The 13,254-nt window shown below is 43.3% G+C and overlaps 1 protein-coding gene across 1 annotated transcript in view; it reads right to left on the bottom strand.

Annotated features, from left to right (window-relative positions):
* Window positions 1–12,728, bottom strand: part of cftr (CF transmembrane conductance regulator) — a 129,772-nt gene extending 117,044 nt beyond the window's left edge. The window contains exon 1 of the mRNA XM_078219865.1: window positions 12,546–12,728. Coding sequence (XP_078075991.1) covers window positions 12,546–12,598 — 53 coding nt within the window. The 5' untranslated portion in view covers window positions 12,599–12,728. The remainder of the gene's footprint in view (window positions 1–12,545) is intronic.
* Window positions 12,729–13,254: the final 526 nt, after the last annotated feature.

Raw genomic sequence — 13,254 nt, forward strand, 5'->3', positions numbered from 1 at the left:
GAATGATATCTGCATGTTCTCATTCACCCCTATCCTCTCATTCATCTTCAGCTGATGAATACATTTGGCCTTGACTCCCTTTGTACTGCAACACTGGAGGGCAACTAGAACTAAGTTGCATTATAGAATCATAGAATTCCAGCAATGCAGAAAGAGGCCATTTATTCACCGAATATTTTTCCTGCCTGTGTATAGTATGTCCCCATGTTTTCTTATGTCTATGCTGTATGCCATTTGAGATGCCTGACCACTGTTTAGTAAAAATATTTTAAATGAAGGGTTACACTTTAAATGTGAATTTGTCCCTTCTCTTTATAAATGTTGACTGACTGGTGACAATACTTCGATAGCTCTCACAAGTATACTATTGATAATGTACAATGATTCTTTCATGCATATTGACCTGCTCCAATCTGGATCCCAAATTTCCAAGAACTGAATTCACATAAATCACTAATGAATTAAAGGCAAACTCAGAAAAGTAATCTCAGAGGTGTTTGTTTTAATCTTACCTCTAAAGTATTATGTATTAAGATAGGGTAAGAGTCGTGCAATGTGAAGTTTTTAGAGTCATAAACATTTAGGGAAGGATTTGCTGCATTCATTGAGTGCCCATTCTAAGGGAAAGATATAGCTGGAGCAGCTATGATGATTTGGTTGTTCTGAAATTCACACTTCCTCCTCCTCCAGGTACCTTGCCCTGAGAGGGATTGGCCCATCATTGTGCTTGGTAAGGTACAGCAGTGGTTTGCCATTGGCCTCTGCAGTATGGCTGACCAGGAAACCCTCCCTCTCTTTACCACCTGCCAGTAGGTATACTGGATTACAATATGACCACACTATGAACGTATCTTCCATAGCCATCAAGTCCTGTAGTGGGACTTGAACCCAGAGCTTCAGGCCCAGAGACAAAGATGCTACCACTGCAGCACAAGACCTCCTCTCCAAATTCACACATTTCCTCAAAAGAAACCCAAAGATTTCTAATTTTTATCAGGAAGATTTTGAAAACTTTCCGCAGTTCGCCTTAATGTACCAGCAGACATTGTATTATATTGACATTCATTTCTGGGTCCTATATGATCGTCTCTTGGCAGACTAGTTCTTACATTGCTTACATTGCTTATTTCAGATCAAATCCAACAATTCACGCTAAACTATAATGTACAGAATTTGATATTTTTGTTTTACTATGTAATCAGATATCCATTAACTTTAGTTCACCTGCAATTGATACACAGTTAGTACAGTGCACAACAGGCTATTTGTTAAACAGAATGTAGTTTAAATAAAATTTCTGCAACCTATTTAATTACTTATTTTCGACTATGCTTTTGGTACATGACTGATTATTTTAATCAATCAGCCCTATGGTAATAGTGCAGCTTTGAAGCTAATCCAATGTTACTTATATTTTAGTGAGGAATGGGTTCCTTAATAAATACTGGTCACCAAACCATTAAATCACGGGACACGTTTACAATGCATTTGTCAACATAAGATTTGTCAACATACCTAACATCCATTCTCATAATTCAAACTGGCCTCTATTTTGTAAATCACTGCACCATTTTTGGGGCAGCACAGTGGCACAGTGGTTAACACTGCTGCCTCACAACGCCAGGGGCCTGGGTTCAATTCCGGCCTCGGGTGACTGTCTGTGTGGAGTTTGCACATTGTCCCCGTGTGTGCATGGGTATGTGGATTTTCTCCGGGTGCTCTGGTTTCCTCCCACACTCCAAAGATGTGCAGATTAGGTTGATTGGCCATGATAAATTGCCCATCGGTGTCAGGGAGATTAGCATGGTAAAACTTGGGGTTAGGGGGATAGGGCCTGGACGGGGTTGTTGTTGGTGCGAGCTCAATGGGCCAAATGGCCTTCTTCAGCATCGTAGGGATACTGTGATTCTGTGCTATTTGGAATCAAGATTGAAAATTAGTGTTCTTTTAAAGGGCTATTTTGCTCCATTCATTGGAAAAACTCAGTGCAAATGCCATGTAAGACACACAGGCTATGAGTACATTTCTTGCCAGATGAGATATTCCTCACACTAACACCCTAGAATTAGTTCCAGTAGTGTTTAAACTCAAACCATGTTTTTTAGAGTTTTAGTTTCTTCCTAATTTTGTTTTCCCTTTTGAATTGTTGTACCTTAATTTTTAAGCAAAGTACGGCTACATTCTCTCATAAAAGGTGAGTTGATAAAATGTGGAGCTTTTATAATATTTTGTGCATACATTGTGAAATACAAGTTTACTTCCTTCCTACTCACTAGGCTCTCTTTGCTGTATAATCCCTCTAATTTCTATAATCTCCCCCAGCCCTACAACCTCTTGAGATCTCTGCACTCCTCCGAGACTGGCATCTTGAGCATCCACGATTTTAATGACTCCACCATTCATGGATGTGTCTTCATCTTCCTTGCCCTTAGCTCTGAAATTCCCTGCCTAAACATCCCTAGCATGATTTTTCTCTTTCCTCCATTAAGATACTCCTTAAAATCTAGCTCCTTAACCAAGCTTTTGGTTATCAACCCGAATATTTCCATATGTGGCTCAGTGGCAAGTTTATGCTCCTGTGAAGTATTTTGGGATTTTTTTCCTACATTTTCACCAGACTTGTTTGGGGGATGGCAGGACTGTCCTTTGAAGAAAGATTGGGGAAACTGGGCCGGTATTGTCTAGAGTTTTGAAGAATGAGAGAGGACCTCATTGAAACTTCCAGAATACTTAAAGGGATAGACAGGATAGATGCAGATAAGATGTTTCCCCTGGTCAGAAAGACTGCGGACAAGAGACAAAATTTCAAAACTAAAGGGAAGCTCCTTAGGACCGAGATAAGAAGATCTTTCATGGTCAGTTGGTTGGGAATCTTTAAAATTCTCTCTTCCACAGGGCTGTAGAAGCTCAGTCCAAATGCAGCAAGATCTTGACAATATCCAGACTTTGGCTGACAAGTAGCAAGTCACATTTACACCACACAAATGCCAAGCAACGGCCATCTCCAACAAGAGAGAATCTGACCATCGCCCTTTGACATTCAATGGCATAATTGACATTGCTGAATTCCCCCACTATCAACATCCTGGGGGTTACCATTGACCAGAAACTGAACTGGACGAACCATATAAATACTGTGGCTACAAGAGTAGATCAGCAGTTAGGTGTCCTGCGGCAAGTAACTCACCGCCTGACTCCCCAAAATCTGCCCATAATCTACAAGGCACAACTCAGGATGGAATATTCTCCACTTGTCTGATAAATGCAGCTCTAACAACACTCAGGAAGCTCAACAGCATCCAGGGCAAAGCAACCCATTTGATTGACGCTCCATCCACAAACATTCCCCATCTCCGTCATCAACACCCAGTAACAGCAGTGTGTACCATCTACAAGATGCACTGTAGGAACTCAACAAGGCTTCTTAGACAGCACCTTCCAAACCCATGACCATTAGCATCTAGATTGAAAGACAAGTGCAGTAGATACATGGGAACACCACTTCCTGGAAGTTCCACTCCAAGCCGTACACCATCCTGACTTAAAAGAATATTACCGTTCCTTCATCATCGCTGGGTCAAAATCCTGGAACTCCCTTCCTAACAGCTATGTGTGTGTTCCTACACCACATGGACTGCTATGTTTCAAGGTGGCAGCTCACCATTATCTTCTGAGGGGCAATTAGGGATGGGTAATAAATGCTGGCCGAGCCAGCAAAACCATATCCCTTGAATGAATGTTTAAAAATGTTTAAAGCAGAGATTGACAGATTTCTAAATACTAATGGCACAAGTAATATGGGGATAGTGTGGGAGAAAAGGCCTTGAAGTGGATGAACTGCCATGATTGGACTGATTGGTGGAGCAGGCTTGATGGGCCGAGTGGCCTATTCCCGCTCCTATGTTCCTACATCTCTCTCTCTTAACCTCTCTGAACTGGACGGTGCACTGGTCAGACTTTGGTCTGTTTCTATAGCTAATATGTCCCTATGTAAAGGTGCAATATAAATGCAAGTTGTTGTTGTAATGTTCCTTGGTGAAGAGGAGCAGGGATATGGTAACATTGTGGTAGTAGGGTGAGGGTAACTCATCTCCTTTGCTGTGAAGATGCGTAAAACTCACAATGTGCCATTACTGCATCACAACTGAAATTGGTACATTCATCACCACTTGTAGAATGGTGGGTGCTACCTGATATCCTCCCACTCCATCACTCAGCACATTGCCAGACTAAAATGCTGCTTCACTGTCAGTGGCTAAGTACCACCTGAACTGCAAGTGAGCATTATTATTGATAAAGTAAAATGTAGGATGAACCAAATGCATATTACTAGAACTACAGTTAGGCTTTTACACAACAATAAGCAAAATACTGTGGAAGCTGGAATCTGAAACAGGGATAGAGGACACTGGCAAAAACTCAACAGGTCTAGCAGCTTGTAAGGAGAGAAAACAGAGTAAACCTTTTGATTCTAGCTATCTCTGTTGTTCTGATTTAAAGCAAAACCCAATAGACATGCACCCTTCTTGACTTCATTGCAGTACCAATGTAAGCCTACTTGTGACACTAATACATATTTTTTTTAAAATTAGAATTAGTTAGCACAAAAACAAGTATGCTCACATGATGCTGGAGTTCCAGCTTTTTAATATTTCTGGACAGAGATCCCGACAGCAGTTTTCAGAGAAGGCTATGTCCTCAAACCTGCAAAACCTCAGAGAAGCAAACTGAGTCTCTGGCAGTTCCCGGTCTCCAGACCCCGAGACAGCAAAGGATACCACTCTCTCTGCAGCTTCCAAAGCAGCAACTCACATAGAAAGATCCACTATCATACAGCAGAATCTCCAAAAACAAAGAAACTTATCTCCTGGCAGATTCCAGTCCTCCAACTTCAAAGAGGGGGAAAGAGAGACACTGCTCTCTCTCTCTCTCCCAACTCCACAAGCAGCATCAAAACTTGGATATTCTGTGTAAGCCCAATTTCCCCATCACATGACCATACCTGCCAATCATCCCAATCAAGCCCCACTCTGCAAACTGCCAGGTGAAAACAGCAGAACAGCATTAAGTTCAGATTCAAGCCAACAATTTAGCCATTAGAAGCAGTTATGCTGCTGCAGCAACAATACAGGACGCCAGTAGACCAGATGGCACCGAGTGCATAGAGCTGCGACAACAGACCCTGCACAGGGACATGGCTCAAATACACTACTTAAAGGCACAGTATCGTCACACTTTGTCTGAAAATCTTCTGATGAAAGGTCAAAAGGACTCAGAATGTTAACTCTGCTTTCTCTCCTTACAGATGCTGCCAGATGGTGGGCAGCACAGTGGCACAATGGTTAGCACTGCTGTCTCACAGCACCAGGGACCCAGGTTCAATTCCTGGCATGGGTCACTGTCTACGTGGAGTCTGCACGTTCTCCCCGTGTCTGTGTGGGTTTCCTCCTGGTGCTTTGGTTTCCTCCGACAGTCCAAAAGACTTGCTGGTTAGGTGCACTGGCCATGCTCAATTCATCCTCAGTCTACCCAAACAGGCGCCAAAGTGTGGCGACTAGGGGATTTTCACAGTAAGTCTACTTGTGACAATAATAAATAAACTTAAAGCTTTAAAACCTGCTGAGTTTTTCCAGTGCCCAGTCTTTTAGACTGTACTGTTTATCAAGCACAGTGCCCCTTCTGCCTTCATCTTATTGCCACGTGATTTCTGTGCTGTGGTCACCTTAATAACAGTATTAAGAATGTTGCGGTTCTAGAAATTAAATTTTCATGTTGAGAAAATGGAATTGACACTGAAAAGTAGTGAATCAGGGGTATGTTTGTATTCTAAAAGAACAGAACAATGTGATATCCAATGGCTTTTACCAGAGAGCAACCACTGAACCTAATTAGATTGTTGTGAACATGTTCCAAAATGTCAGTGCACAGAATTAGGAATTACAGTACCCCATCAGAATGTAAACCTGCACCTGTACATAAAATCAAAGCTCTGAAATTGTTTTTGTAGTTTATTATTGTCATGCACAGCCACTAAACGTCAATGCACTTACAGGTAATTATTTTTAGAACAGTTTTGAGTGTTCTTTCTACACAGAGGTAATGTGCAAAGGGACAGATTATTAATTCAGTCCTTGTATGTTAAAGAGTTTAGTTAAATTATCTAATATGGTGATAAAGGCCCTGACTTTACAGTGGAGTTGGGAATGGAGTGAGACTGGAGATAGAGGACAGGAATGTAAGGAGTCTGGGGACATGGGGGCCTGGTTGATTTTAACGGTAGCTCCAATTCACCACTTGGACGGCACGGTGGCACAGTGGTTAGCACTGCTGCCTCACACTGCCAGGGACCCAGGTTTAATTCTGGCCTTGGGTCACTGCGTGGAGTTTGCATGTTCTCCTCATGTCTGCATGGGTTTCCTCTGAGTGCTCCTGTTTCCTCCCACAGTCCAAAAGATCTGCTGGTTAGGTGCATTGGCCATGCTAAATTCTCCCTCAGTGGACCTGAACAGGCGCTGGAGTGTGGCGTATCAGGGATTTTCACAGTAACTTCATTGCAGTGTTAATGTAAGCCTACTTGTGACACTAATAAATAAACTAAAACATGGTCAACGGACAGGTGGGAGCAGTTGGCAGCATGAGGGCCAGAGCTGGGGACTGGTCTAAACTCTTCCTCCTCCTCCTGACTGGCAAGGAAACCTATTTTTTTAAAAATATAAACTCAGATTTTTGCTCCCAGCAAATCCGGCCTGATGTCCCTGCTGACCCGCTCCAGCCATCAATGCACAGCAGTCGCGTGGGTCCCACTGACACAATCGGAACCAGATTTTCACGTTGCACAACGGACTGTAGGTGTCACTCTCAAGCGGGTTTAAGCAGGTCACAGTGGCAAGGCAGCCTGACTGGAGGGCTTTAAGTGACTGAACTCATTTAGCTGTCCGGCGCCTGTTTGGGTCAAACCTGTTCTGAAAGACCAGCACGTCTTTCAAAATGTGGGAGGAAACCAGGGCACCCGGAGGAAACCCACACAGACCTGGGGAGAACGTGCAAACTCCACACAGACAGTGACCCAAGCCAGGAATCGAACCCGGATCCCTGTTGAAAGGGGTTCATGGTAAATTAAGAGATTGCTGTACTATTGTTGATGGGTAGTTTGCTGCATGTGCAGTTTATATGGGGATTTACATGGCCACTGCATGGTTCACACTAAAGGCAACAGTTTGAGTTCAATTCCTCTTCTCATGGAGGTAGACCTGGGGACTGCCTCCTCTTCTGAACCACACTTGCTGCAGTGACGTTCTTCAAGTTATAAAACTCATTGCCTCTTCCTCAGAGAGAGAGAGAGAATCATGAACTATGGCTAATTACCTCCTGTATATGTGATCTGCGTTGATCTAATGTCGCTCCTTTCTTTCTCAGCACGTTCTCTATCAAGGACTTCATTTATTCATTGGCTTGGACCTGGAGACTGGGAACATTTGGAGTTGATGCTTGATGAATTGGGTAGGCTGAGGCTGCTTGATTTGTGCTTTCCAAATGTTTGGTGGGGGGGGGGTGAATGTGGGGGGGCGGGGGTGTGCTGGGATGACTCTCAGAGTCAGACTCATGCATTTGTTTAGGAGGAGGTTACTAGAATACAGGGCCACATGAAGGCCACTAGTATACAGGGCCACATGAAGGCCACTGGTATACAGGGCCACATCAAGACTAATGGTATACACGGCCACGTCAAGGCTACTGGTATAGAGGGCCACTTCAAGGCTACAATTATACAATGCCACATCAAGGCTACTGGTATACAGGACCAAAGCAAGGCTACTGGTATACACAGCCACACCATGACTTCTAGTATATAGAGCCACCACAGCCACATCATGGCTTCTGGTATACAGGGCCACATCAAGCCTACTGGTATATAGGGAAACATCATGCCGACTGGTATACAGGTTTACATCAAGGCTACTGGTATACATGGCCACATCAAGGCTACTGGTATACAGGGCCACATCAAGGCTACTGGTTTACAGGGCCACATCAAGGCTACTGGTATACAGGCCCACATCAAGGCGACTGGTATACCGGGCTACATCAAGGCTACTGGAATACACAGCTACATCAAGGCTACTAATGTGCAGAGTCACATTAAGGCTGCTGATATACACAGCCACATCAAGGCTAGTGATATACAGGGCTATATCAGGGATACTGGTATACAGAGTCACATCATACCTACTGGTATACAGGGCCACATCAAGGCTACTGGTATACAGGGCTATAGCAAGGCTACTTGTATGCAGGGCTACATCAAGACTGCTAGTACACAGGGCTACATCAAGGCTATTGGTACACAGGGCTACATCAAGGCTACTGGTATACAGGATACCAAGGCTACTACTATACAGGGCTACATCAAGGCTATGAATATACAAGGTCACATCAATGCCACTGATAAACAGGGCCATCAAAAGGTTTGGGAACAAAAGAACAACTTTGTTCACCTCTCTCTGCTGCACTCTCCTTTTCTGGGCTCAAATAAACAAAGAGTTTCTCATAGCGTATTTATTTTCTTTGTTCCTTAAACCTCCAAGAAAGGTCCAGTCATTTGTTGGTCCTATTTTAGGTATCTGCTCATGCACTTATCCAGCACTGGGCTGGGAGTTTTGATATGTTACCACAAGCAATTTTCTGAACATCCCAATATCAAATTTTGTATTCACCATTGACCAGAATGTGCTTCATAAAATTATTTCATTGGGATAATATTAAATTTAAGATACCATGTTGTATAGTTTTATGTTTGCATTCATTCATGTTCCAAATCTCTTGAATAATCTGATATATTCTCATTCTTTCTGTGTTTTTCTCAGTTTTCTTCCAGTATCTTTCTTTAATTTGTTTTGTTATTTTCTCAATTATCTTTTCATTTCTCTGTTACCGTTCCCATTTCTCTCTGTTGCTATATCTAATGACTGCCTCACTGCTCTGGCTCCTTCCTTTGTTACACCAGAAACACGTTTTTTTCTTAAGCGATCTGCAACTACTGCCAATTGTTCTAATTGTCTATGCCAAGAGGGACCTGAGGTACAGGAACTGGGAATGAGGTTGTAGGTGGGAGAGGAAATGAGAGAGTGGGCAATGGCCGCAGCTGGAATTGGAGAGTGGGGATGGACTGAGGCATAATCTTAATGCCTCTTATAATCTTACACTATGCTGTACGCCTCTAAGATGCTGCACACGATGCAAACATTCTTTATGTTGGACCTTAGGGTGTCAGCTCTGAAATAAGATGCACCCTGGAGTTGACGGATGCAGTCTGCAAGCTAGGTTTGAGGAGACAGGGACAAGGCTGGAAGGTAGGATTAAGAACTTTGAATTTCTTTTTGTGAATTATTACCGGGTATACAGGGGCTGTTTTCCTTAGTGCAGGGAAGGTTAAGGGAAGATCATAGGATGGTTACAACGCAGAAGGAGGCAATTTGGCCCATCATGACCTGTTTTTTTCTTTGTTCTTTTGATGCGATAGTGACTTTTAAGGGGCATCTTGACAAATACATGAATAGGATGGGAATAGAAAGATATGGTCCCCGGAAGAGTAGGGGGTTTTAGTTCAGTCGGACAGCATGGTCAGTGCAAGCTTGGAGGGCCGAAGGGCCTGTTCCTGTGCTGTAATTTTCTTTGTTCTTTAAATTGTCTGCATCGGCTCTCTAAACAACCATCATGACTTAGTGCCATTCCCCTGTCTTTTCCCTTAACCCTGGACATTGTTTCTATTCAAATAATCACCGAATGCCCTCTTGAATGTCTCGGTTGACCGTGCCTGCAACACACTTCCTGACAGCGCATTCCAGACCTGAACCACTCGCTGTGTGAAAAAGGTTTTTCTCACATTACATTTGCTTCCTTTGCTAATCACTATAAATCTGTGCCCTCTCATTCTTGATCCTTTTATGATCAGGGACAGTTTCTCCTTATCAACTCTGTCCAGCCTCCCCATGATTTCGAACATCTCTAGCAAATCTCCTCTCAGCCTTCTTCTCTCCACGGAGAACAGTCCCAACTTTTCCAATCTAACCTCATAACTGAAGCTTTTCATCTCTGAAACCATTCTTGTAAAGCTCTTCTGCACTATCTCCAGTGCGTTCACATCCTTCCTATAGTATGGTGCCCAGAACTGTGCACAATGCTGCAGCTGAGATCTAACTAGTGTCTTGTATAATTTCAGCATAATCTTACTCTTGTACTCTATGTCCCTATTAATAAAGACCGTAAGAAGTCTCACGACACCAGGTTAAAGTCCAACAGGTTTATTTGGTAGCAAATGCCACTAGCTTTCGGAGCGCTGCTCCTTCAAAGGAGCAGCGCTCCGAAAGCTAGTGGCGTTTGCTACCTTCAAAGGAGCAGCGCTCCAAAAGCTAGTGGCGTTTGCTACCAAATAAACCTGTTGGACTTTAACCTGGTGTTGTGAGACTTCTTACGGTGTTTACCCCAGTCCAACACCGGCATCTCCACATCATGCCTATTAATAAAGACCAGAATACAGTGTGATTTATTAACTGCTCTCTCCACCTGTCCTGCCACCTTCAATAGTCAGTGCACATATCCCCCTGCTCCTGCACCCCCTTAAGAATCTTACCCCTTATTTTATATTGTCTGTCCATGTTCTTCCTACCAAAACACATCACCTCACCTCACCCTCCTCAACACCGATTTAATAGAAGTGAATAAAATCATGGGGGTTTGATAGAATAAATAAGAGGGAATTGTGTCCTCCAGTAGGACGGTAACCAGAGGATACTGACTTAACACCATTGGGAAAGGAACGAGGAGAGAGTTGAGGAGATTTATTTTTACACATGGAGTTATTATGAAGAAGAATTCACAATTCCAAATGTTGATGGAATCTGTTTCAAAGAGGAATTGGACATTCAAAACCTTTAGGGGCGGCACGGTGGCACAGTGCTTAGCACTGCTGCCTCACAGCGCCAGGGACCCGGGTTTGGTTCCTGGCTTGGGTCACTATCTGTGTGGAGTCTGCACATTCTCCTTGTGTCTGCGTGGATTTCCTCCCGTTGCTCCGGTTTCCTCCCACAGTCCAAAGATATGCACGTTAGGTGGATTGGCCATGCTAAAATTCACCCTCAGTGTACCCAAACAGGCGCTGGAGTGTGGCGACCAGGGGATTTTCACAATAACTTCATTGCAATGTTAATGTAAGCCTACTTGTGACACTAATAAATAAATTTTTACTTTTATTGGAAATTCAAAACCTTTAGGGGGGCAAATAGGATAACTGATCCAAAGAACAGACACGGACCTGTGCTATGTAACTCTGTGACTAAATATGTTGATAGTGTGATCCCGGTTATTTTTTTTAGGGAAAGTTATTTTCTTCATAGACTGTGACTTATCATCTTTCTGACTGAGGCCATGCGGAATGGCAATGCTGAAATGGGGAATCCTATTCTTCTCTGCTTTGGGAATGTAAAAGGACAATGGACTGCAGGAGCTGATTGAGATTCCAGGGTGTGATTGGTTGAAAGGGTTGTGCAATGTGATTGGTGGGACTCCAGGTTCTCAGACAGAATCGAGTTTAATTGTGAAGGATTCCAGTGGATGGAGTTTAAAACACTTTAGCAACTATGTACAGCGGATTTTAACACCCACTGCTGGACACAGGAGTCACCCCAGAGCCATTCAGTAGATAGATTTCATTTAGATTTGCAACTTTTAATCGATATAAATTGTTTCCTTTACGCATTCTGTCCAGAACTGATTTTGAATTCACCTCGTACACAACCATTTAAACAAGAAACAGATTTTATATACCCTGATAAACGTCTGCTCCTTAAAACATGACATAATTTCAGGACACGGCCGCACTTAGGGAAAGATACACCACCAACTTATAACAAATGAAATGATTCTAAATCAGACCCCAGTGACAAACTGCTTTCTCTCCCCCTTCATGTGCTACACATTCACTAACTTAACACATCGTATTTCCTTTTCGTTACAGCAATGAACGTCTAATTGAACGCGTGATTTTTGGCCTCTGCACCGGCAAGGTTCTATGCATATCGTCAGGGGTAAAAGAAAAGTTGCAGCAAAAGTTTCGCAAGACCTTTGGAAAAAGGAATGATCGACTTCAAAGGGCAGTTTCAGCGCCGCCAGTGCTGTGAAATCCTTCGTTCCTACAGCGAGTGAGGACTGATTTGCAAACAGTAGGCTGAGAGAAAGGTCAGTGCAACTGGTAGAAGCCGTTGGCGGTTAGTGAACTGTGACAAATGTTCTCCCTGAAGTTTCAAGTTGCTTTATCTGTGGACCTTGATATTCCACAACTCAGCAACGCCCGATACACATGGACATTACATTACAACTCGGAAAGAAACACTAAGTTACACACACACACACAGGTACCGGCCGATTAATAAACTCTGCAATCATTCCGGTAAAAGTTCCACCTTGGGGGACGGTTATGTCTTTGCTGTAAGAATTAAGAGGAGTGAGATAGAGAGAGAGAGGTGGCTCGGAATGCGGAAGAAGCTTACCTGAAGAAGAGTTTGGAGAAGGCATTGGCTTTTTCAATGGGTGATCTCTGCATTGTTATCCGGTGGAGGGTTTCCAGTACCTGAGAACAGTCTGCCCGCACCCCACCTTATTAACACTGCCTGGTGATGTCACTGCACAACGCAGAGAGAGAGAGAGGGAGAGATTGAAAGAAAGTTGACAGCAATGTGCCTTCCCCAAAACTGCCAGAACTTTAATTGCTGCAAATCGGTGTCCATTCCTCTGTAATCATTAACTGCAGCAAGACAACTAGGAAATGTGACTTATTAATGGTTAACGCGCCAGATACACTGCCAAACGCACATGCTATTAATTCTTATATTCGAATCATAATGATGGTAGGTTTCTGACTGAAAGGTGTTTGCATTTCCCCATTGGGGGGAACCTGTGTGTATAATGCAGGGAGTTACCCATTCCCCACCCCTCCAACCTGATTGCCTTGTTGAGAGAGGGAATCTCCGCTGATAGAATTACCTGTTCTCCTGTACAGTCGCATTTTTGCGCAGATTTCTTACAACAAAATTGTTTTTTTTAACGAAGGCTGTTGATTCAAGATACTCGAACTCAACTTTTTTTTGGGGGGGGGATGTTACATTAAGATGTGCAGCCCTGCAGGGATTTGATTATTTTATTTTTTAACAAGACATTACAGACGGAATGTCAAGTGTCTCCCATGTTACCCGGCAGTAG

The sequence above is a fragment of the Mustelus asterias genome, chromosome 9, assembly GCF_964213995.1.
Source record: "Mustelus asterias chromosome 9, sMusAst1.hap1.1, whole genome shotgun sequence".
NCBI classification, from domain to species: Eukaryota; Metazoa; Chordata; class Chondrichthyes; order Carcharhiniformes; family Triakidae; genus Mustelus; species Mustelus asterias.